Source organism: Oryx dammah, unplaced genomic scaffold (assembly GCF_014754425.2).
Source record: "Oryx dammah isolate SB20612 unplaced genomic scaffold, SCBI_Odam_1.1 HiC_scaffold_22, whole genome shotgun sequence".
In the NCBI taxonomy this organism is placed as follows: Eukaryota; Metazoa; Chordata; class Mammalia; order Artiodactyla; family Bovidae; genus Oryx; species Oryx dammah.
In genome coordinates this window covers 13,628,642-13,649,280 of record NW_024070206.1, presented here as the reverse complement: position 1 = coordinate 13,649,280, position 20,639 = coordinate 13,628,642, and the positions used below count along the sequence as shown (strand labels likewise).

The 20,639-nt window shown below is 52.9% G+C and overlaps 1 protein-coding gene across 2 annotated transcripts in view; it reads left to right on the top strand.

The window, feature by feature from the left end:
- CTIF (cap binding complex dependent translation initiation factor) overlaps positions 1–20,639 on the top strand; it is a 324,153-nt gene that overhangs the window by 58,226 nt on the left and 245,288 nt on the right. For both annotated transcript variants that reach the window (XM_040264524.1, XM_040264525.1), the window contains exon 2: positions 19,380–19,581. In XM_040264524.1, coding sequence (XP_040120458.1) covers positions 19,402–19,581 — 180 coding nt within the window. In that variant the 5' untranslated portion in view covers positions 19,380–19,401. The remainder of the gene's footprint in view (positions 1–19,379; positions 19,582–20,639) is intronic.

The window sequence follows — 20,639 nt, the reverse complement described above, 5'->3', positions numbered from 1 at the left end:
GTTCCCTGACCAGGGATTGAACCCAGGCCCTCAGCAGTGGAGACAGTGATGTGGCCCTGGCCCTGGAGGAGGTCAGGGCCTCTTGAGGAATAATTGACATAGAACATTATGTTATTAATAGTTTCAAGTGTACAGCATGATGATTCAATAATTGTATATACTGTGAAGTGGTCACCCAGACAAGTTATTATTGCTATTTTAAAAAATTTTAGTTACTTATTTGGCCACACCGGGCCTCAGTTGCAGCACGCAGGACCTTCTTAGCCAGGGCATGCTATTTCTGTGTATGGTATGTAGAATCTAATTCCCTGGTCAGGGATTGAACCCGGGCCCCCTGCATTGGAAGCACAGAGTCCTAGTGACTAGACCACCAGGGAACAAATTATTAATTGTTTGTTAAGAATATTTGTTATTATTCACCAGGCAAATTATTAAGTGCCAATGTTTATGGAGCTTCTAATGCATGTTTGAGATAAGCACACCAAGTATACGCATCATGTATTGATGGCCTACTGTTTGACTGGAACTGCGCTCATTTTACCTATTTTTACATAATCCTCTCAACTGACCTGTCAAGGTTTATCCCTTGGGGAGACTGAGTCACGGAGGATTCAGGACCTCTGTGGGGGTCGTGCAGTGTGTCTGTCTACCCGGTCGCCCTGGGCTGACTCCCGAGTGTCCCTTTGTTCTCGTATCTTTGTGGCTCCTGCGTGGGAATTCCAACCATGCCCCATCTTCTGCCTGCCACCCCGGGGGATCCTCAGGGCAAAAGCCACATCTCACCTGGTACCTGGGGTCTAGCAGGGCACCTGGAATGCGCTGAGGAAGTGGCAGGTGTCTGTGGGCTTTGAGTCAAGGGCAGAGCCAGAATAAAGGGCAGGGGGTGAGGGGAAGGGCTATTCCTTTGGAGCTCTGACAGCTCAGCGTCCACAGCTGTGTTCCTGGCTTGCACTACAAATAGACTGGAATGTTGGTTGCTTTCTTCTCCGTTGACAGTGCTGGATGCTAGACAAATTCTTGGTTACCTTTTGCACCATAGCTAGTTCTTTCTTTATTCCCCGGTCTTCCAGCCCTGAGTGGCCTCCTGTTACATCAGTCCCGGTGCGGCTCGCCTCTCATTAATTCCATCTTGCACTGGTGTCCCTGGTGAGACCATGACCCTTGCTGAAATCTGAGCTGTGCTCTCCTTGCTCGCCGCCATGCAGACTGGCTGTTAACACAGGCCACTGTCCTCATCCGTGTCAGGCAGCCCTGGTTCTGGTTCAGTTTTCAGCCTTCTGTCTTCTACTCGTGGAAGTGTATCTGAGTTCCATTTAACTGGACCTGTCCTCACCTTGAAGACTTTAGGCTCTTTCTTTTATCCAGCTACAGGAAAGGAAAAAGAACTTTTTTGTTGAAGCAAAGAGGACTTGACCGTGTTAATCTGTGTTCATGTCAAGGGGCCAGCTCTGCAACCCCAGGCTCACAAAAGAAAAATTTGTTTTTCCCCATCTTGGATCCAGTGTCCTGTAAAGAGAGATATACTGCCAGGATGCAGGCAGCATGTTTAGATACTGAGAATCAATTTAGCAGTTTCCTGAACTCCTGATATTCTATCTGCATGCAACAGACACGGAGATTTCTAACATCAGGCTCATCAAGGGCGTTTCAAGAGTCTTCATAGGCAATCTGATGGGGAGGCTGTCTCCCCTGCGCCCCCACCCACAGGGAGAGTGTGTAACTCAAAGAAAACACCTGGCCAGCCTCATTCATAAACATGGCACAATATTGTTGGATGGCAGCCTGGGGATCCCCCGTGGGGAGTGGAAATGCAGTCTCCTGACAGCTATAAACTAATGGTCCGTCTTCGCCTACATATATGTTTAAGGTGGTCCCTTAGATGGCATTGGAATGAGCCTATCTTCATGGGCTTGTAGGACTGAGACTGTTTGTACTGATATGTTCATCTTATTGTTGTCTATGCTCTAAAAGCCTGACTTGTTTATTTTTTTTTTAAGCAAGAAAATGTAAGAGAAGCTTAGAGATAGCAGTCTCCTGGAGGTAGCCTGAGGGAGTAGAAAGGAAACAACATTGGCACAAATCTCAGCTAATAAGGGTTTTAGTCGTGGCTGCCTGGTTTGGGATGTGTCACGTCACAGCTCTGTGCCTGCATTTCCTGATCTGTAATAGGAGGGATTGGCTTGCCCACTTCATTGCGTCTGGGAGCCATGCTTTTCCTCCCACCTGTTAGTATCTCTGAAACAAGGATGCATCTCATTACCCCTGGCTATTAGCCACATGGCATAGCTGTCATTTCCTGAGCAGGTGTGAATGTGGTCCTGCCGTTCAGACTGTCATGACCTCAGTTGAATTAGGTGTGTTGTTGGTCATCTGCCTGTTATGTGAATTGTCCCTCAAAATGTCTTCCAAAAGATCTCACTGTAATTTATTATTGTTACCAAATGTTATTGCGTGCACAGAGGGACATGGAAGCTGTGGTGGGGCCTTGATTTGATATTAGAAAAGCAAGTATGTGTTGTTGGAGGAAGGGCTGCAATTGCATACTTTCTTTTAAAGCAACAGGAATCATCAGTCTCCTGCATGCCACCAAAGGCAGGAGAAATTCTCCAATCCCTCAGAAGAGATGACACCTCCTCAGAGCTCACGTGACCAATTTGTTTGCACTCAGGACTGTCACTAAGGCATTATGTCATAGTTTAATTGGCAGCATTTTTTCTTTTCTTTGTGTCTCATAAAATAATGGTGGGTCTTAGAATTTACTTTCTAAGTTTTCTCTTGTTTTTATATCTAGTCATTTTATTTGCATTTTTTTGGTCACTTAGAACAAACCAGTAAGAATAACATGCCTTCCATGTGTTGATGATTCTCCTTATTGACCATCTGGTGATGTCCATGTGTAGAGTTGTCTCTTGTGCTGTTGGAAAAGGGTGTTTGCTATGATCGGTGTGTTCTCTTGACAAAACTCTGTTAGCCTTTGCCCTGCTTCGTTTTGTCCTCCAAGGCCAAATTTGCCTGTTACTTGAGGTATCTCTTGACTTCCTACTTTTGCATTCCAATTCCCTATGATGAAAAGGACATCTAGTTTTGATGTTAGTTTTAGGAGGTCTTCTAGATTTTCATAGAGCTGGACAGAGGAGCCTGGCAGGCTGTAGTCCTTAGGGTCGCAAAAGTCGGACACAATTGAAGCAACTTAGCTCTCATTATGTGTATACAGACGCACACTACAGTTGTTGGATCATATATTAACTGTATGTGCAATCTTTTGAGGAGCTACCAGACTGTTGTCCAAAGCAGTTGCATCCTGTTTCATTCCCATTGTCAGTGTATGAGCCTTCTAATTTCTCCACATCCTCATCACTCACACTTGATGCAATGTACAAAGACCATTCTGCATCTCAGCTCCCAGGATTCTGGGGTGACATCCAGTGACTTTGAAGACAACAGAGGCCCCTTTTGGCTTTGTATATCCTCCTTTCCCCTTCTCAGCAGAGTTTGCAGAGGGCTGTGGAGAATCTCTCAGTTAATTATCTGCCAGTTAGCCACTCAGTCTGCTCCCTGAGGCTGTAACTGGCTCCAGACTGCTCCTGCTGGGCGCCCCTAAAGAGGCTATCTGCTGCTGCCACTCTAGCGAGGAGAATTGACTGCAGGGATAATGGGAGATAGAGCCCAAGGACTGTGATGGCCTAATAAGAGCAGCCATCGAGATCTGCCACCAGGAGAGTTCTCTCTTCCCCCTGCGAGACATCTGGCTGCATCTGGGAGTCCTTCCTGCTACTGTCTCAAATTAGCCCCTGGGGAGAGCTCCTAGGTCACAGAGGCCCGGCATCAACCCGTCCACAGTCCTCCCACCAGAGCCCATGGGCCTTCCACCCAAGTTCTGTGAACTCCTACCCTGCCCTGAAAGTACAGGGATGGGAGAGACCAAATGATACTCTAGAAGGTCCCCAAGAATGCGTACTCTCATGGGTGCCCAACGGGAGTGATCTGGACTCATGTTTTCTGGGTGCCTATTTTCCTAAATACATGGCCTTAGCATGTCCCAGAGAGAAACACTTGTGGAAAACCAGCCCCAAGAGAAGTCTCATACCTGAGCCTGCAGTGTGGCCGTGGCCAGTAGCTCTCATCTCTGGCTTGGCCGTCATTGCCCAGAACTTGGTAATTGGGTTCTGTCCTCTACAAGGTAACAGCCGTAGCCAGCAGAGGCCTGTGGTCTGCAGAACTTGGCTTTCCCATCCCTTCTGTCCTGCAGAAGGCTCTGTAGCACATAGGGCTTGCACCCCTTCCAGCCAGTCCCTTTCCCCTTCATCCCTCAGATTCTACTCCATCACAACACAAGCTGGTGGGAATGGTCAGTGATTTATTGGCTCATGCCACAAAGCAGTGGGACCCTGAGCTGCTGCTGGTCCTGTGGAAACCCCTGGGGCTAGAGTCAAGATGCCTGGGTTGTGGTCCATCCTGTTGGGAAGCCATATGCACATTGTTCCAGGGTCCCCCTGTGTAAGAGGGAAGTGGCGACGCACACCTGTCTCCCTCGTACATGGGGTGACAGATGACTGGCAGGATGGTGCTGGACTGTGTAGACCCAAGGGTAGGAGGCCCAGGGCCCCAGCCCAAGCTCGACAGATAATTTAAGATCTGATTCAGTCGTTCATATCCAATGGCAGCTTACTCTGTTATCCTGTGAAAGACAAAAAGCCTTAACCTGGAGCAGCTTCAGGGCCTGCTTCAGGAGTGACCATGGGGTCTGGCAGCTCATGGGCGATGTTGGGCCAGGATCGGTTTGTTGAATGGTTGGGGCTCTGGGCTCCTCACTTCAGTTTCATCAGCGTACTGTATCTTGGAGCCATTTGGGCTCAAGACCTGACTCAGCTCACCTCTTAACAGATGACCTTGGGCAACTCCTCTCTGCCTTGGTTTCCTGATTTGTACAATGGGACCAAAAATGTGCCTACATTATAGGAGTGTCTTGAGGATTAAAGTAAAGTATATGACAAGCGTTTAACACAGAGTTTGGCATATAGTAAATGCTCAATAAATACTAGTTATTTTCTTTTGTGTATTGAGGGAACCGTGTATAGTTTAATTTGAAAAGTAAGTATGATATTAGAGGGAAATAGTTTGGAATCTATGGGGAGTACAGTCTGTGGGGAATATAATATTAATGGTTCGATTTCCTGCTTCAGTGAAGGTCAAATGCAGCTGGCCTTGAGTAGGAGCACCCCTCTTGGGGTCCTCCAAGCAAGCTCAGGGCCTGGAATCAGGGGGTCTGGGCTTCCATTTTCTGTGGTTTTTACACTCCTGGGCTCTTGCTATTCAGTTCTGCCCGCAGTTCCTGGCGGATGCAGGGAGAATAATAAGCGCCCAGGCACTGGGTCAAGTTTTAGATCCCTGTGGTTGCCGTCCAGTGGGCTTCCAGCATTGTGTGTGATACGTGCAGGCTAGTCAGCCAAAGAGGGGTCTTCCCCCAGCCTCCCGTGCTAGCTAATTTCACTGCTAACATGCCCCCCACCCCCCGCTGCATCTCTGCCCACTGGCAGCCAGCTGCTACCTGCCTGCTGATTACCAAGGGGACAGAACCTCAGTTACCTGCCATCCATTTTCTGATTGCTGAGAATTCATCGTCAAATTGCTGTTGCTTAACCCTTTTTTTGCTTACTTGTGGTCGTGCTGGGTCTTCGTTCCTGAGAGGGCTTTTCTCTAGCTGTGTGAGCGGGGGCTGCTCTCCGGTGGCGATGCAAGGGCTTCTCATTGCTTTGGCCTGTGGAGCACAGGCCCTAAGGGGCTCGGGCTTCCGTAGTTGCAGCTCCTGGGCTCTAGAGCACAGGCTCAGAAGTTGTGATGCATAGGCTTAGTTACTCCGAGGCATGTGGGATCTTCCCAGACCAGGGATCGAACCCATGTCTCTTGCATTGGCAGGCAGATTTTTATTTTTATTTTTTTAAACCACAGAACCACCAGGGAATCCCCAAATCGTTGTTGTCTAGTCATTCCGTCATGCCAGACTCTTTGCGACCCCGTGGACTGCAACACACCTGGCTTCCCTGTGTCTGCCAGAGTTTGCTCACACTCATGTCCATTGAGTCAATGATGCCATCCAACCATCTGTCGCCCCTTCTCCTCCTGCTTTCAGTCTCTCCCAGCATCGGGGTCTTTTCCAGTGAGTCAGCTCTTCACATCAGGTGGCCAAAGTACGGGAGCTTCAGCTTCACCATCGTTTCTTCCAGTGAATATTCGGGGTTGATTTCCTTTAGGATTAACTGGTTTGGTCTCCTTGTTGTCCAAGGGACTCTCAAGAGTTTTTTCTAGCACCTTAGTTCGAAGGCATCAGTTCTTCAGCACTCAGCCTTCTTTATGCTCCAGTTCATATCAAATACTCAGTGATTAAGTGAATGTCTGCAGTGGGCTCAGGTCTGGCTCCCAGGTCCCAGGGGAAGGAGCAGGCATGTGCTCGGCCTCCAAGAGCTTGTAGTTCAGCCAAGGAAGGAGGCAGCCCCCAAGACTGCGTTAGGGCTGAGCTGGAGTGCGGTGGGGGCTTTACAGGGAGCAGTGGGACAACCCTGTCCATTTACCTGGACCCCGCCTCAAGACACCCCAGAGGTGCACCTCTTTCCCTGAACAGAGTTTGGGGGTACACTGCCTTCTGTGGTTGACTGTTTTGTTTCCAGTGCAGCTCAATCCCTGCAGAGTGGCATAGTCTTCCTATAATAACTCTGTGGCTTGTCTTCAACCAGGTTAGGGCGGCGTCCTGCTGATCTGGAAACCTTTTTTTCTCCCCCTTTGCAGTGACTCTGCATGTTTCTATTTTGAACTGTTGTGTATTGATTTCCCATTGTAACTCCCAGGGGACAGTCCTTGTTCTTGATTGCCAGGTTCTTAGGGACACTCCTCATTACTTTCTTGCAGGAGGGTCTCAAACTTGGATATTGGCGAGGACCAGGCAGGTAACGTGTGAGTGAGTGGAACCTCATGCGAGTGATGGCTGTGGGCCGTGGGGAGACTTTAGGGAGCGCTGGGGTCTGTGGAGAACTGGCCATTGCGTGCTCTGTCTGAAGAGCTCAGCCTCGCTTTGGTCATGCTTCCAGCGTGGGGAGGTGGGCCAGTGTTGGCGGATCTCCCGGTCTTTGAAGAAAATCAGAAATGGGGATTTTACCGTGAAATCTTCTGGTCTATAAAATTGGCTTGAATATTTTAAAAATACTGGACAGACGAAACGGTGTGACCCCGAATGAGCCTTTGCGGTCTCTGCTGTGTGGTTATGCGCCTGTGCGGGAAGAGTTGGTCATCCAAGGTGCTGGGGACAGAGGCCTAAAGGCCCAGCGGGCAGCTGCTGTGGGTGTTCGGGGGGACTCTGTGGGTTTGGGTGGTCAGGGTGGCATCCGGAGGTGGGCTTGACTGAGCGGCCTGCAGGGTGAGGAGGGCAGAGGGAAGGGATGCTGGTTTCGGAAAGAGCCAGCTGTCCTCCTCAGCGGTGAGACCGGCCCCGGGGTCACAGCCCCCTGCCCTCCCACCCCCAGGGACAGGCTGTGTGGAGCCTGCTCCAGCTCCTGAGACACCCCCCACCAGCCTCTCAGAAACCACCTGGGACTGTCACTGCTCTAGCTGGGCTGGCTCGCGGAGCCCTGGCCAGGAGGGAGCAGGATGATGGGGACCCTGGATACCCCGCCCGAGGCAGTGGAGAGGGCGTCACCTGAGGCTGGCCCTGGGCCATCAGGCCGGAGGAGCTCTGAGGCCTTCACCGAGCTGCTCTCTGAGGTGCGGCGCCGGGCTCAGAGCAGGACACCGCGGGGCTCCCGCCCGGGCGTGCTCTGAGTTTCCACTCTTTGTCTATCAACTCGGAAGCTTTTGAAGCCTGGGGGTGGGACCCACACTCTCAACTTCTCCTGAGTTCCTTCTCACTTCATCCTCCCAACACTTTACCGAGATGGTATTTTTATCACCAGTCAACTTTAAAGATGCGGAAACAGGCTACCCAAGGTTACAGAGCTTGGTTTAGCCAGCGTTGGAACCCGGAACTGTGATGTTCCCTGTCTTAAGGGGAGGGGGCAGGGAAGAAGCTACCTGACTCCAGCCAGGTGTGGTGCTGGCTGACCAGTGACCCTGGGGCCTGTGACTTCTGTGCTTCCTCAAACCTGTGGGGCAGAGCATACAGCAGGTGCTCATTACCTGTGGAGGTGAATTGCCTTAAGAAAGGTCTAGAATGTGGTGGGAAGAGGTTAGTCTTGGTTCTGGGACGAGGTAACTCTGGCAGCTGTAGGGTTGGGGGATGGTACAGGTTCCCCCCCGCCCCGCCCTTCCCCACCCCCAAGCATCCTTGGCTGCACCATTCTAAGAGCTAGGAAGGGGGGTGGAGGGGAGCCTGGGCCCAGCAGCAGTGGGCAAAGGAGCTGGGGAACCCCACTCTTGGGGAAGGAATGCCCCAGGCTGGGCATAAGAGGGCTGGGGAGCTGGAGGCCGGTCTGCTGTCCTGGGCTTGGGATAGTGAGAAATACAGGAAGAAGCAGGGCCCCCAAGGACCGTGAAGTCTTGTCAGGACAAGATAAAACCCCATAAAAAATTCAAGAGCAGGATAAGAGTTGGGTAACAGCACAAGGGAGGATGAGAAGGTGTCAGGAGGCAGCCTGTGCTTGGCCGAGGGAGCAGGTGTGGAGTCAGTGCCTGGAGCCCAGTGGAGGCTCCTGTTGGCCCCGGAGGCTGGAGGGGAGGGCAGACCTGGACAGCAGGGCTGTCCAGGGACAGAGCAGGCGCTGGGCATCTCGAGTCCATCCTGGATGCCCTCCCCCTAGTTGATCTGGGCTCCTCTGCTGGTGTGGAGTCCTCCGCAAGGTTGGAGGGTGTCTATTTTTCCTCCAGCGTACATTCTCAGTCGCTCAATCATGTCCGACTCTTTGTGACCCCACGGACTATAGCCCGCCAGGCTTCTCTGCCTATGGGATTTTCCAGGCAAGAATACTGGAGTGAGTTGCCATGCCCTCCTCTAGGGGATCTTCTCAACCCAGGAATTGAACCTGAATCTCTTGCGTCTCCTGCTTTGGCAAGTGGATTATTTATCACTGCGCCACCTGGGAAGCCCCTTTTTCCTCCGGAGGAAATTCCAGTTGGGAGAATGGATGTGATGGGGTATCCTGTGCATGGACCACGATGGGTGCATCTGTTCTCTCTCCCCCCGACCCCCTTCTCAGGCGCCTCTCCTGGTGCTGCCATGGTGAGCGTGCTGGGGAGAGAAGGGTTTGCGCATCCCTCCTGCCTTCCAGGCTCGTGGTGATCTGTCCCCTCGCTGGCAAAACCAGTCCAGTTTCTCAGTTTTCCGGAGGCTGCTCTGGGGAGAGAGCAGTGAGGCCCAGGTCCTTTGGTCTCTCCATGGAAGCTCTGAAAGATCCATAGAACTTGGCCCAGGGCCCTGTGTGGAGTGAGGGTGTGAAAATGATGCAATGACTGTTATTTAGGAGTAACTGGCTGATGTTAATGACCGTGACCCAGAACTGCACTTGGGGTCCAAAGACGTTGACAATCACTGGGGGAAGGGAGAGGTGACTCAGCTCAGGAGGGGGTTTCTGGGGATGGGAGACTCTCAGGGGCTTGGGGACCTGCATTACAGGCCAGGCTCTATCCATTAGGCATCTGAATGGCTCCGAGCAGGTCCTCCCTACATCTGGGAGGACTCTGGGCTCCAGTGTCCTCATCTACATGGTAAAGAACAGCAGGAGCATCCAGAGATAGAGCAGCGGTGGGACTGCTGAATTCTCTTAAGATCTGTTGAGGTCACGTGGCTTAGATTTCAGGAGCCCCTCCAACTTGGTGATAGCAGCTGGGTATGTCTGGCCCTGTTGGACTCTAAGCGAGCGCTGTTATGTGTTCCTGATGCTGAGATCCCAGAGTGGAAGTAGGCGGTCCTCGGGCCCACAGATAAACACTTATTCAGCCTGTTGAGGTCCTGCCTGGCCCTGAGTCGGCCATAAGAGAAACTGCCCCTTACCCCGGGAGCCGGCCAGCTGGCCAGAGAGTCAGGATGGAGAATCTACCCATCTTCCAGCCAGGATGGAATAGCTGAATAGTGGATAGAAAACCTGGACAAATTTTTCTAGATCTTGGCTATTCAAAGCGTGGTCCTCTGACCAGCTGCAACATCACCAACTGGGAGCCTCTCGCAGCCTCTCGGGCCCCACTTGGGGTCCACCGAATCCGAATCTGCATTTTAACAAGATTGCCTGTGATCACTGCATATGTGCAAGTTTGGAAAGCTCTGCTCTGGGCCACTTTTCATAAACTCTTTTGACCACGCATCACAGAAATAAAAATATATTTCCATGATATATTTAGATGAGACAAAATTTCCATGAAACAATAGTTCCACTTTTAATGTGGGTTACTCACTGGAATTTTCAGCTTCATTCTGCCATTTTAATGCTGAGATCATGATTTTGTCTTGTGTGTGCTCAGTCGTGTCTGACTCTTTGTGACCCCCTGGACTGTAGCCCACCAGGCTCCTCTGTCCGTGGTATTGTCCAGGCAAGAATACTGGAGTGGGTTGCCATGCCCTCCTCCAGGGAATCTTCCCCAGCTAGGGATCGAACCTGTGTGTCTTCGATTTTTGTCTTGCACTCAGTTTATTTTGCAGTCCGCAAAAGCCTCGGAGACCTGCAGTTAGAAAAACACCGCCCTAGCTAAGCCCTGTCTGATGTTCGAGTGACAGAGGTTTGCATTGGTATCAGGCATTTGGGGGACACTGGGTGTCCTCTCTTCTGCAGTGGTAAGCGATGCTGATGTCTGAGGTAGCCTCCAGTTCCTCCTAGTGTTTCTGAACTTCTCCACTTCCGGTGGTTGAGGGTCTGAGGCTCCTGTGCAGAGAGGCTTCTTCCGAAGCCCCCTGCTTTTCTGTGGTGAACACTAGCAGGCCCAGAGTCCTGGGCCAGCACTGGCGCCAGTGGCTGAGCATGAGGGCTGCAGATTGAGGGGAAGGGAAAGCATTCTTCCTGAGTCCTCTCTGTGCAGGAGATGGGGCATGGGCTGGACTTGGAGGGGTGGCTTGGCAGCAGGACATCGTGAAAGGGGTGCCCGTGGCTTCCTCAGGGAGGGCTCTGGGCACCCTCCTCCCCTGGCAGCTGGCCTCTCTCCTCCCACACTCCTGGCGGGAAGGCCTGGCCTGGCCCTGCTCTGGGCGCTGTAGGCTCTGTGTGTGGGTGCCAGTTGTCAGCTCTGTGTGGAGGCAGGAAGAGAGAAGGGCAGGCCTTGGTGTGGAGCAGGGTCACCAGGAGCGCCCGCTGAAGGGGGTCCAGGTTGGGGACTGAGGCCCAACAGCTTGGGAAAGGGATGGTGGAGAAGCGGTGGGTAGACGTGATTCACTCAACAGTGGGGGAGTGGTGCTGACTGGCTGGGCCCCGCCGCCCACCACAGCTCAGAGGGGCCTGTTATCCGTCTGCAGAGTTGCTGTCTTGCTGAGTTTTGGGGGACAGACCCATGAGTCCCTGAGCTCAAGAGCCCAATCCCTGTAGCGGGGCCTGTGGGCCAGGAGGCCAGACCTTTTGTGGAGCCGAAAGCCGGAAAATGAGCCCTGGGCTTCCTCTCTGAGGAAGTCCTGGCCGAGCTGTGTGCTGAAGGCCTGAGGCGAAAGGGTCCGCTGGAGGGTGAGGGGCACAGGGCTGCCCTTTCCGGGGCCTGGAATTGTTGGGTGCCCCTGAGAAGAGCTGGCAGGCCGCGAAGCAGAGACTCATCTGGTTGGCAGGTCACTGAACCTGGGGATTGGGGAGGAGGTAATTCCTCTAATGCCTGGCTGTTCTTAAAGGGATTGGCTACATGTACAGCTGCTAATGCCATTTGTCACAGGGCTGGTAGGAAAGGATGCTGAGAGGGTTGGGATGGTTCCAGTTTCTCCTCTCTGGGCCCTGCCTTCTCCTGTAGACCCCGTGTCCTTGATGTAGCTCCGTGAGCCCCCCGTGAAGGTTGAGAGGCAGGCAGGCCCAGAGGGTGGGGGGAGCGAGGTTCCTGACCTCAGCCCGAGCCCGCGGCTTCAGCAGAAGTGCCTTTGCTGACGCTGGTTTCCCAAGGAACCACAGCGCCCCATGGCCTCAGCCCCTCTGTGACCCTCCTGCAGCTGTGCCCACCCGGGCCCCGCCTCCTGCCTGCAGGCTCCGAGGCTGCCTGCCCTTTACAGCAAAGTGCGGCCTCAGCACTTTCCCCACGCCTGCTGCCTGCCTTTTTGTTCCTGGGCATCCATCACCTGGCAGGGGCTGGGGAGCACGGTGGCGCGAGGAAGGGAGCCCCGAAGGCAGAAGGGCGTGTTCCTGAGATCTGGCCACAGCCCCGCAGGCCTCATCTTGGATGGCTGCAGCTATAAGAGGTGTTTCTTCTCCTTGTCCAACCTCTCCTCTTTTTCTTCCTCCTCTGGGCCCAGCCCCCTTTCCACTTTTCACTGATCATTAAAACAGAAGCTCTTCTTGCTGGCTCTCAGCTTACCCAGCAGCTTAGCTGTTTGGGGATTTCCCACCCTGGTCTGTGCTTCCCAGGTGGCGTTAGTGGTAAAGAACCCACCTGCCAGTGCAGGAGACGCGGGTTTGATCCCTGGGTCGGGAAGATCCCCTGGAGGAGGGCATGGCAACCCACTCCAGTATTCTTGCCTGGAGAACCCCATGGGCAGAAGAGCCTGGTGAGCTGCAGTCCATGGGGTCACAGAGAGTCGGACCCGACTGAAGTGACTGAGCACGCATCCTGATCTTGCTGGGAATGAGAAGCGGAGCCAGGAGGAGACCCCAGAGCAGCAGCAGGAAGGGAGCAGAACAAGTCCTGGAGAGAAGTGTCTCTTTATTTCCCTGGTCTCCACCAGCCTGGAGTTCACTCTGTGCCTCCTCACTGTTTTTACCTTAAAAGTAGACAGGTCCTTCTAGGCTTTTACCCCCAGAGAATTACAAACAGGAACTCAAACAGATACTTGTACACCCATGTTTGTAGCAGCATTAATCACAATAGCCAAAGGTGAGAGCAGCCTGAGTGTCCATTGATGAGTGAATGAATAAGCAAAATGTGGTCCATACATAAGTCTGTTATTGTAACACAGTGTATTATTCATCCACAAAAAGGTGTGAAGTTCTGACACATTCTACAACATGATTGAATCTTGAAAACATTAGAAGTGAAATAAGCCAGTCACAAAAGGACATATGTTGTATGACGCCACCTAAATGAGGTACGCAGAGGAGCCAAGTTCAGAGAGAAAGTCGAGCAGTTGCCAGGGCCTGTGGCAGGGGATGGAGGGCTGTTTATTGGGCACCAGGTTTCTGTTGGGATGATGACAGTCTTCTGGAAATAGATAGTGATGGTGCTTACGTAATACTGTGAATGTACTTCAGTTCAGTTCAGTCGCTCGGTCATGTCTGACTCTTTCCGACCCCCATGGACTGCAGCATGCCAGGCCTCCCTGTCCATCACCAACTCCCAGAGTCTACTCAAACTCATATCCATAGAGTCGGTAAGGCCATCCAACCGTCTCATCCTCTGTCGTCCCCTTCTCCTCCTGCCTCCAATCTTTCCCAGTGTCAGGGTCTTGTCCAGTGAGTCAGTTCTTCGCATCAGGTGGCCAAAGTGTTGGAGTTTGAGCTTCAGCATCAGTCCTTCCAATGAACACCCTGGACTGATTTCCTTTAGGATGGACTGGTTGGATCTCCTTGCAGTCCAAGGGACTCTTGAAAGCCTTCTCCAACACCACAGTTCAAAAGCATCAGTTCTTCTGCATTCAGCTTTCTTTATAGTCCGACTCTCACATCCGTACATGACTACTGGAAAAACCATAGCTTGATGAATGTACTTAACGACACTGAATTGTACACTTGAAAATGGCTTCAGTGCTATGTTTTGAATTATAGGTACTTTACCTTTATTGAAAGTGGGGGAGTGAGTGCCTGGCTGATGGCCTAGGAGATGGATGATATAGGCCCAGTCTCCTCTCCCACCTCCCTCTTCTCCGGTAAAGAGAGAAAGCTCGGGGCTTTTCTTCTGAAGGAGGGACCTGCACCCTGGTTGGGGCTCATTGTAGAACAGACAAATGAGCCCAGCCCAAGTGATGCCCCAGAAATGGGTCTCCCTGGGGGGAGAGACACGGGAGGAGGAGGTCAGCAAAGGGGCGTCACGGACTGGTCACCCTGTGGGCCTCTGGGTTCCATGCCCTGGGTCGCCCTGCGGGACCACGGAGAAGGTGCCTCAGCTGTTATCTGAGAGACCGAGAGGGAGGGTTTGTCCCTGTCTAGGGCTGCCGCAGCGGCTATCAGCTCCTCCCGCTCCAAGATGCAGCAACCAGCGGGCCTCCTGCAGGGGCTGTTGGTGTGTGCCTGGGGAGCCCTGGGCAGCCGAGGGGACGTGCAGTCAGGCTGCGCAGGAGACCCTGCCTGGGCCGCAGTGACTGGAGTGGGAGGGGGTCTCCAAGACCAGCGACTAGTGTGGGGTCTGCTCCTTTTCCCTCTGGGCACCAGGATTCTCCAGGGTGGGAATGTGTCTCAAGTCCCCCCTTTCCTCAGTGAGCCAGGAGGGGGTGATTGCTGGCCCCCGCCTCCCTCCCGGGACGATGGTGTGGCCCCGTGACAGGCCTGTGAGAGCCGGGAAGCCCCAGCAGCGTAGAGCTGAGCCTGCTGTGTAGGCCGGGCTGGGCACTCGGTCCTCCTGGAAACACTCCTGTCTAGTTCCTACAGAGCCCAGCCCTCTGCCTGCTCTTGAGACAGGAGCCAGAAGCCCGTGATAAGATCTGAAGTTCTTCGAGGAATCATGGGCGCGGCCTTAGATACTGGCCTTTCCTGCAGGCCGGCTCCTTTTCAGCCTTCTCTGGGCACCAACCTTATCACCCCATCCTGCTGAGGCCGGCTGCCTGCCCAAGGCCATGCGTGAGCGTGGCACAGGGCCCAGCCCTCTCGAGGCTGCAGCCCAGTGGAGGTTAGGACACACACAGAGCACTGAAAAATTCACTGGGCTTTAGAAGGGCGGTGGTAAAGGAGTGGGAGATTTCCTGAGGGCCTGAGCAGGCTGCCAGGAGGTGGGATGATAAAGCCCAGGAAGCTCAGCTCCATGCTCTATGATGACCTAGATGCCTGGGATGGCGGGGGCGCGGTGCGGGGGTGGTGAGAGGAAGGTCCAGAGGGTGGGGATGTATGTATACATATACCTGATTTGGGCTTCCCAGGTGGCTCAGAGGTTAAAGCATCTGCCTGCAATGTGGGAGACCCGGGTTCGATCCCTGGATCAGGAAGATCCCCTGGAGAAGGAAATGGCAACCCACTCCAGTATTCTTGCCTGTAGAATCCCATGGATGGAGGAGCCTGGTAGGCTACAGTTCAGTTCAGTTCATTTCAGTCACTCAGTCGTGTCCGACTCTTTGCGACCCCATGAATCACAGCACGCCAGGCCTCCCTGTCTATCACCAACTCCCGGAGTTCACTCAGATTCACGTCCATCGAGTCAGTGATGCCATCAAGCCATCTTATCTTCGGTTGTCCCCTTCTCCTTCTGCCCCCAATCCCTCCCAGCATCAGAGTCTTTTCCAATGAGTCAACTCTTCTCATGAGGTGGCCAAAGTACTGGAGTTTCAGCTTTAGCATCATTCCTTCCAAAGAAATCCCAGGGTTGATCTCCTTCAGAATGGACTGGTTGGATCTCCTTGCAGTCCAAGGGACTCTCAAGAGTCTTCTCCAACACCACAGTTCAAAAGCATCAATTCTTCGGTGCTCAGCCTTCTTCACAGTCCAACTCTCACATCCATACATGACCACAGGAAAAACCATAGCCTTGACTAGATGGACCTTAGTCGGCAAAGTAATCTCTCTGCTTTTGAATAGGCTACAGTTCACGGGGTCACAAAGAGTCGGACATGACTGAGCGACTTCACTTCACTATACCTGATTTGGGCTTCCCAGGTGGCACTAGTGCTAAAGGACCCCCCCCCGCCACACCCCACCAATGTAGGAGATGTAAGAGGCTCAGGTTTGATCCCTCGGTGAGGAAGATCCCCAGGAAAAGGACATGGCAAGCCACTCCAGTATTCTTGCCTGGAGAATCCCATGGAGAGAGGAACCTGGCTGGCTACACCAGTCCATGGGGTCGTTAGCATGCATGCATACCTGATTCACTTTGTTGTAATGAAACTAACGCAATGTTGTAAAGCAATTATATTCCAAAAAAAAAAAAAAGAGGCAGTGAGGTGTAGGTGGACCCGGAGCTCTGCTGTGTAATCTTGGGCAAGTTACTTTGTATCAATTGCATAGAGTTACAGTGAGGGGTAAGTGGATGCTGAGGAGGGTGCTGGCCCAGCAGCTCCTGTCATTAATAGGGGTTGCCGTATTCATACCCCTAGACTGAGACTGGGTGAATCCTTTGCCCACTCACTGCTGTTAAAAGGGGGGATTGGGCTAGTTGGCACTGGCCTCTAAGGTTCTAGCCCCTCATGAGTATAAGGACCCCGAGACTGGGCAGGTGGAAGGAAGGGGAGAGTGACTTTGGGTGAGCGACACAGAGTGAGCAAAAAGCACAGAGGCAGAAAGAGCATCCCGTGTTAGTGGTTTAGTGCCACAAACTTAAAGGCTTAGAATCATGCCTGTTTATCCTCTCACAGCGGCATAGCAGGAAGCTGAAAGCAGGGTGTTGGTCAGGCTGAGTTCTGGTCTGGAGGCTCTGGGAGACAGAATCTGGCCCCAAGCTCAGGGCTTGTTGAATTTACTTCTTGCTCTTGCAGGCTGGAAACACTTTTCCTGATCGGTCATTGACCAGGGATGGCTCTCAGCCTCTCGAGGCTGCCCACGAACCTTGCACACACATTCCTTCTCCTTCAGGCCGGCAACTCTGTCTCTCCCTCCAGCCCCAGATGTAAGGGGCTCATGTGATTGGGTCAGGCTCTCCTGAATACTCTGTCTTCAGATCTGCTGACTTGGAGTTTAATTACATTTACAAAATCCTCTCCCAGGAGTTCCTAGGTTAATGTTTGATTGAGTAACTGGGAGAAAGTGGATGCTCAGGGCTCTCTTGAGTTCTGAAGCCTGCCACACTTGACTTACATCCAGGACAAAAAGCAGAGTGGCCAGGGGGCAGGAGGCAGCTGTCTGAGTGGTGGGGTTGGTGTTAGGAAGGACGTAAGACCACTCGGGGCCTTGAATGGCAGGTGGAGGAAGTGGCCCTTGCACCACTAGGCACACTTATTTCAATCTGAGCAAAGTGCCTGCCTGCACACTCACCGCCACCCAGGCCTCCATCCCTGGGTTCCCCCATTCTGAAGAGAGCACCCAAGCCTGAAACCACAGGCTCCTCCCTCTGGGGCAGGTGGACATACCCACGAGCCCCAAGGTTACTGAGCTCAGAAGCCCAGCACGTACCCTCTGTAGCTGGTTTGGGGTCCAAGGGAGGCTGAATCTCATGCAGCAGCCAAGAGCCAAAACCGGAATCAGGAAACCAGCTGGAGAACGCGTGTCCACTTGTGTGACCATACTTCCCATGGTCAGCACAGCCTCTGGGGAGCCCGACGAGGGTTTGGGAGAGTCAGCATTCATGGTCTTGCAGCATTTCTGGAACCCCTCGGGCTGCTTCTTGTCCTATTTTGGATTCATTACGATCGAAAACTCAACAGACTCTTACGTGTTGGTGAATAACTGTGTCCTAAAAAAGCTCTCAGTAATCCAAGGTTTTGAAATTCAAGTGTTCCTCTAAACATACTAGGAAGTTGTCTTTATTATCCACAACATGTTCAAGGCGCCGGAAGCCCTTTGTGGTCTCAGCCCCGCGCATTTACTTGGGTCTTTGTTGAGCGACCTCACTTCACTTCACTTTATGTGTCTAAGGGTGGTGATTTGGTAGAAGACTCTTGTACTAGTTCTGATGGTGAAGCCATGTACAATCTCTGCTTTTTCTGCTCAGTGGGCTCCCCCTGGAAAGCACTGATTTCCAGACAGTGGAAGGGACGCCAGACCAGCTTTAAAGCCCCTTCCTGTCAGGGGCAGGAGTGGGGGGGTGTCCCTGCTGGGAAGGGAGCTAATAGTAAGAATGGTTCTAGCTTTCTCAACTTCCAGGTGGGCTGCGGGAGCTTTGAGGACAAGAGTGGACAGTGAAGGTGTCCGTGCAGGCCTGGGCCCCTGCAGCTGCTAGGTTAACCAGTCCTCTTGGAGGTGGACAGCTTTTTTTTTAAAGCAATGCCTCAAGGCATATAGGGAGAAGGCAATGGTACCCCACTCCAGTACTCTTGCCTGGGAAATCCCATAGGCGGAGGAGCCTGGTAGGCTGCAGTCCATGGGGTTGCGAAGAGTCAGACACAACTGAGCGACTTCACTTTCACTTTTCACTTTCATGTATTGGAGAAGGAAATGGCAACCTACTCCAGTGTTCTTGCCTGGAGAGTCCCAGGGACGGGGGAGCCTGGTGGGCTGCCGTCTATGGGGTCGCATAGAGTCGGACACGACTGAAGCGACTTAGCAGCAGCAGCAGCAAGGCATATAGGATCTTAGTTCCCTAACCAGGGATGGAACTAATGTCCTGTGCTGTGGAAGTGCAGAGTCCTAACCCCTGGACTGCCAGGGAATTCCTCCTAGGGACAGCAGTTTTATTGGTGGACTTTAATAGATATCCATGGAACACTGGTCAAACTTTATGTCAAGCTTCTCAGGGAGAGGGTCTGAGCTGTTAATGAGGGCGTCATGCTCCTATGGAGGGTGACCAGGCAGTGTCCAAGGCTGAACCGTGCCCTCCCAGACAACACACTGGGCCTTACACATTGTATCTTTAAAAGCTAGTCATGTCCTTAGAGACGGAGTATAGTGTGTGTCCTACTGGACACACCACTAACAGGGCTGCAGAATCACGTTATTGCCTACCGTCTTCACCAAATTTAGGGATGGTCTGGTGTCCAAAACGAAAACATGTCTTTGGAAGGAGGTATTCCTTGGAGGCACAGGCCCTTTAAAGCGTCTGTGTTTGGGGACCCCCTGTATGTCTCAATGCTGGAGTCAGGGACATAGACACCTGTGGTCAGTCTTATTCTGCTTTATGATAGATTTTGTTAACTCCATGTTGGGAAATGGGGCTGGGGTGGTAGGCTGGGTCCAATTTTCCACTTTCTCCTGAGTGGTAAGGTCTAGGTATGAACTGACACCCAGCATGGCACCAGTTATGATGCTAGACAATTAGGCACAATACTGGCCCTTCTCTGGGCCTGAGTCTCCTTCCCGACCCCCCAGGAGGAATCACAGCTTCCTCTTCACTTGCTAAAGGCCAGCCAGCGCCCCACTGACTGCTCAAGGACTTGGGAGAGGGCAGGATGGATGAGGGAGTACCTCCGGGAGGGGGAGGGCTTCTCAGGCGGGGCCCCCATCTCTGCCTCCAGCAGCGTCGTCGTCTCACCGAGCCCATCTGTTCTCTGCCTCCTGCAGCCCAGGCCCCTGAGCGGGAGGGATGGAGAACTCTTCAGCAGCGTCCGCCTCCTCCGAGGCCGGGAGCAGCCGCTCCCAGGAGATCGAGGAGCTGGAGCGCTTCATCGACAGCTACGTGCTGGAGTACCAGGTGCAGGGGCTGCTGGCCGACAAGACGGAGGGTGACGGCGAGAGCGAGAAGACGCAGTCACACGTCTCCCAGGTAACACCGCCTGGGAGGGCACGGGGCTCGGCAAACTCAGAGGCGTGCTGAGGGGCCCTGGCTCCAGGCAGTGTCTGGTCGTGCGGCCCTAGATTGCCAAGATGGGGATGCCACCCCAACCAGAGTGTGGGATCCAGGCAGGAAGCCCCCAGCTGTGCACTCCTGGCCCCTCTGACCCCACTGGGCAGCTCAGACCTGTCAGACTCACAATTCATGGAACCTTCGTTTATTGAGCACCTGCTGTGTGCAAGGCACTGCTCCCTGCTCCATGAGCCACAAGCTCATGTTCTAGCAGACATCTAATAATTGAAGCTCATCCAAAGGCACACCATCAAAAGTCTGTCACTTCTGAATAGGTCCTCTGATGTCGAATACAGGCAGTTGTTGGCAGCCAAAGGATCGTGTCTCTCAGCCCTCACCCAGGGTTCTGTGTGCCAGACCTCATGACGCACATGAAGCCTTCAGACCAGAATCTCAGGTCTGAAGCTCTGGAGCTTCCCTGCTGCTGGCCAGTCTGTGGCAGCCCTGGTGGAAGGTGAACTCTGCTAAAAGACCGTGGGTCGAGATTTGGAAGTTTCCAGTTCTCCAGAGTAGAATGTGAACCATTAAGGGAAGTGACCATGTCAACTGCATCTTTGCTGAACATGATAAATCCTCAGTAGATCATTGTTCAAGAGTTGGTTCCATGTGTGACCTCAGGCAAGCAGACCCCTCACCTTCTCTGAGGCTTGGCTTTCTTACCTGGTGAATGAGGATGATCCTGCCATCTCAGGAATGTTGAAAGTTCAGAGGTGATAAGAGGCTCAAAAACTCCGGAGGAGCAGGGTGTTGTTTGTATCTGGAGGTTCAGGAGGGTCTCTTCTGCTCAGGGTCTGAGGCCCAGTGTCCATCTCTTGTACTTGTCCACCCTCAAGCCCAGGGCTCCTCTCCCAAGTAGAGAGGAGCCACATGTGGCCCCTGGTTTGGAGGAAAGCCAAGTGCAGCTGTCTGACTCACCATCTGGGTAGGCAGCAGCTGCAGAGCCTCCAGCTTTTGGAAGGCCAGGATGAACTTGGGGC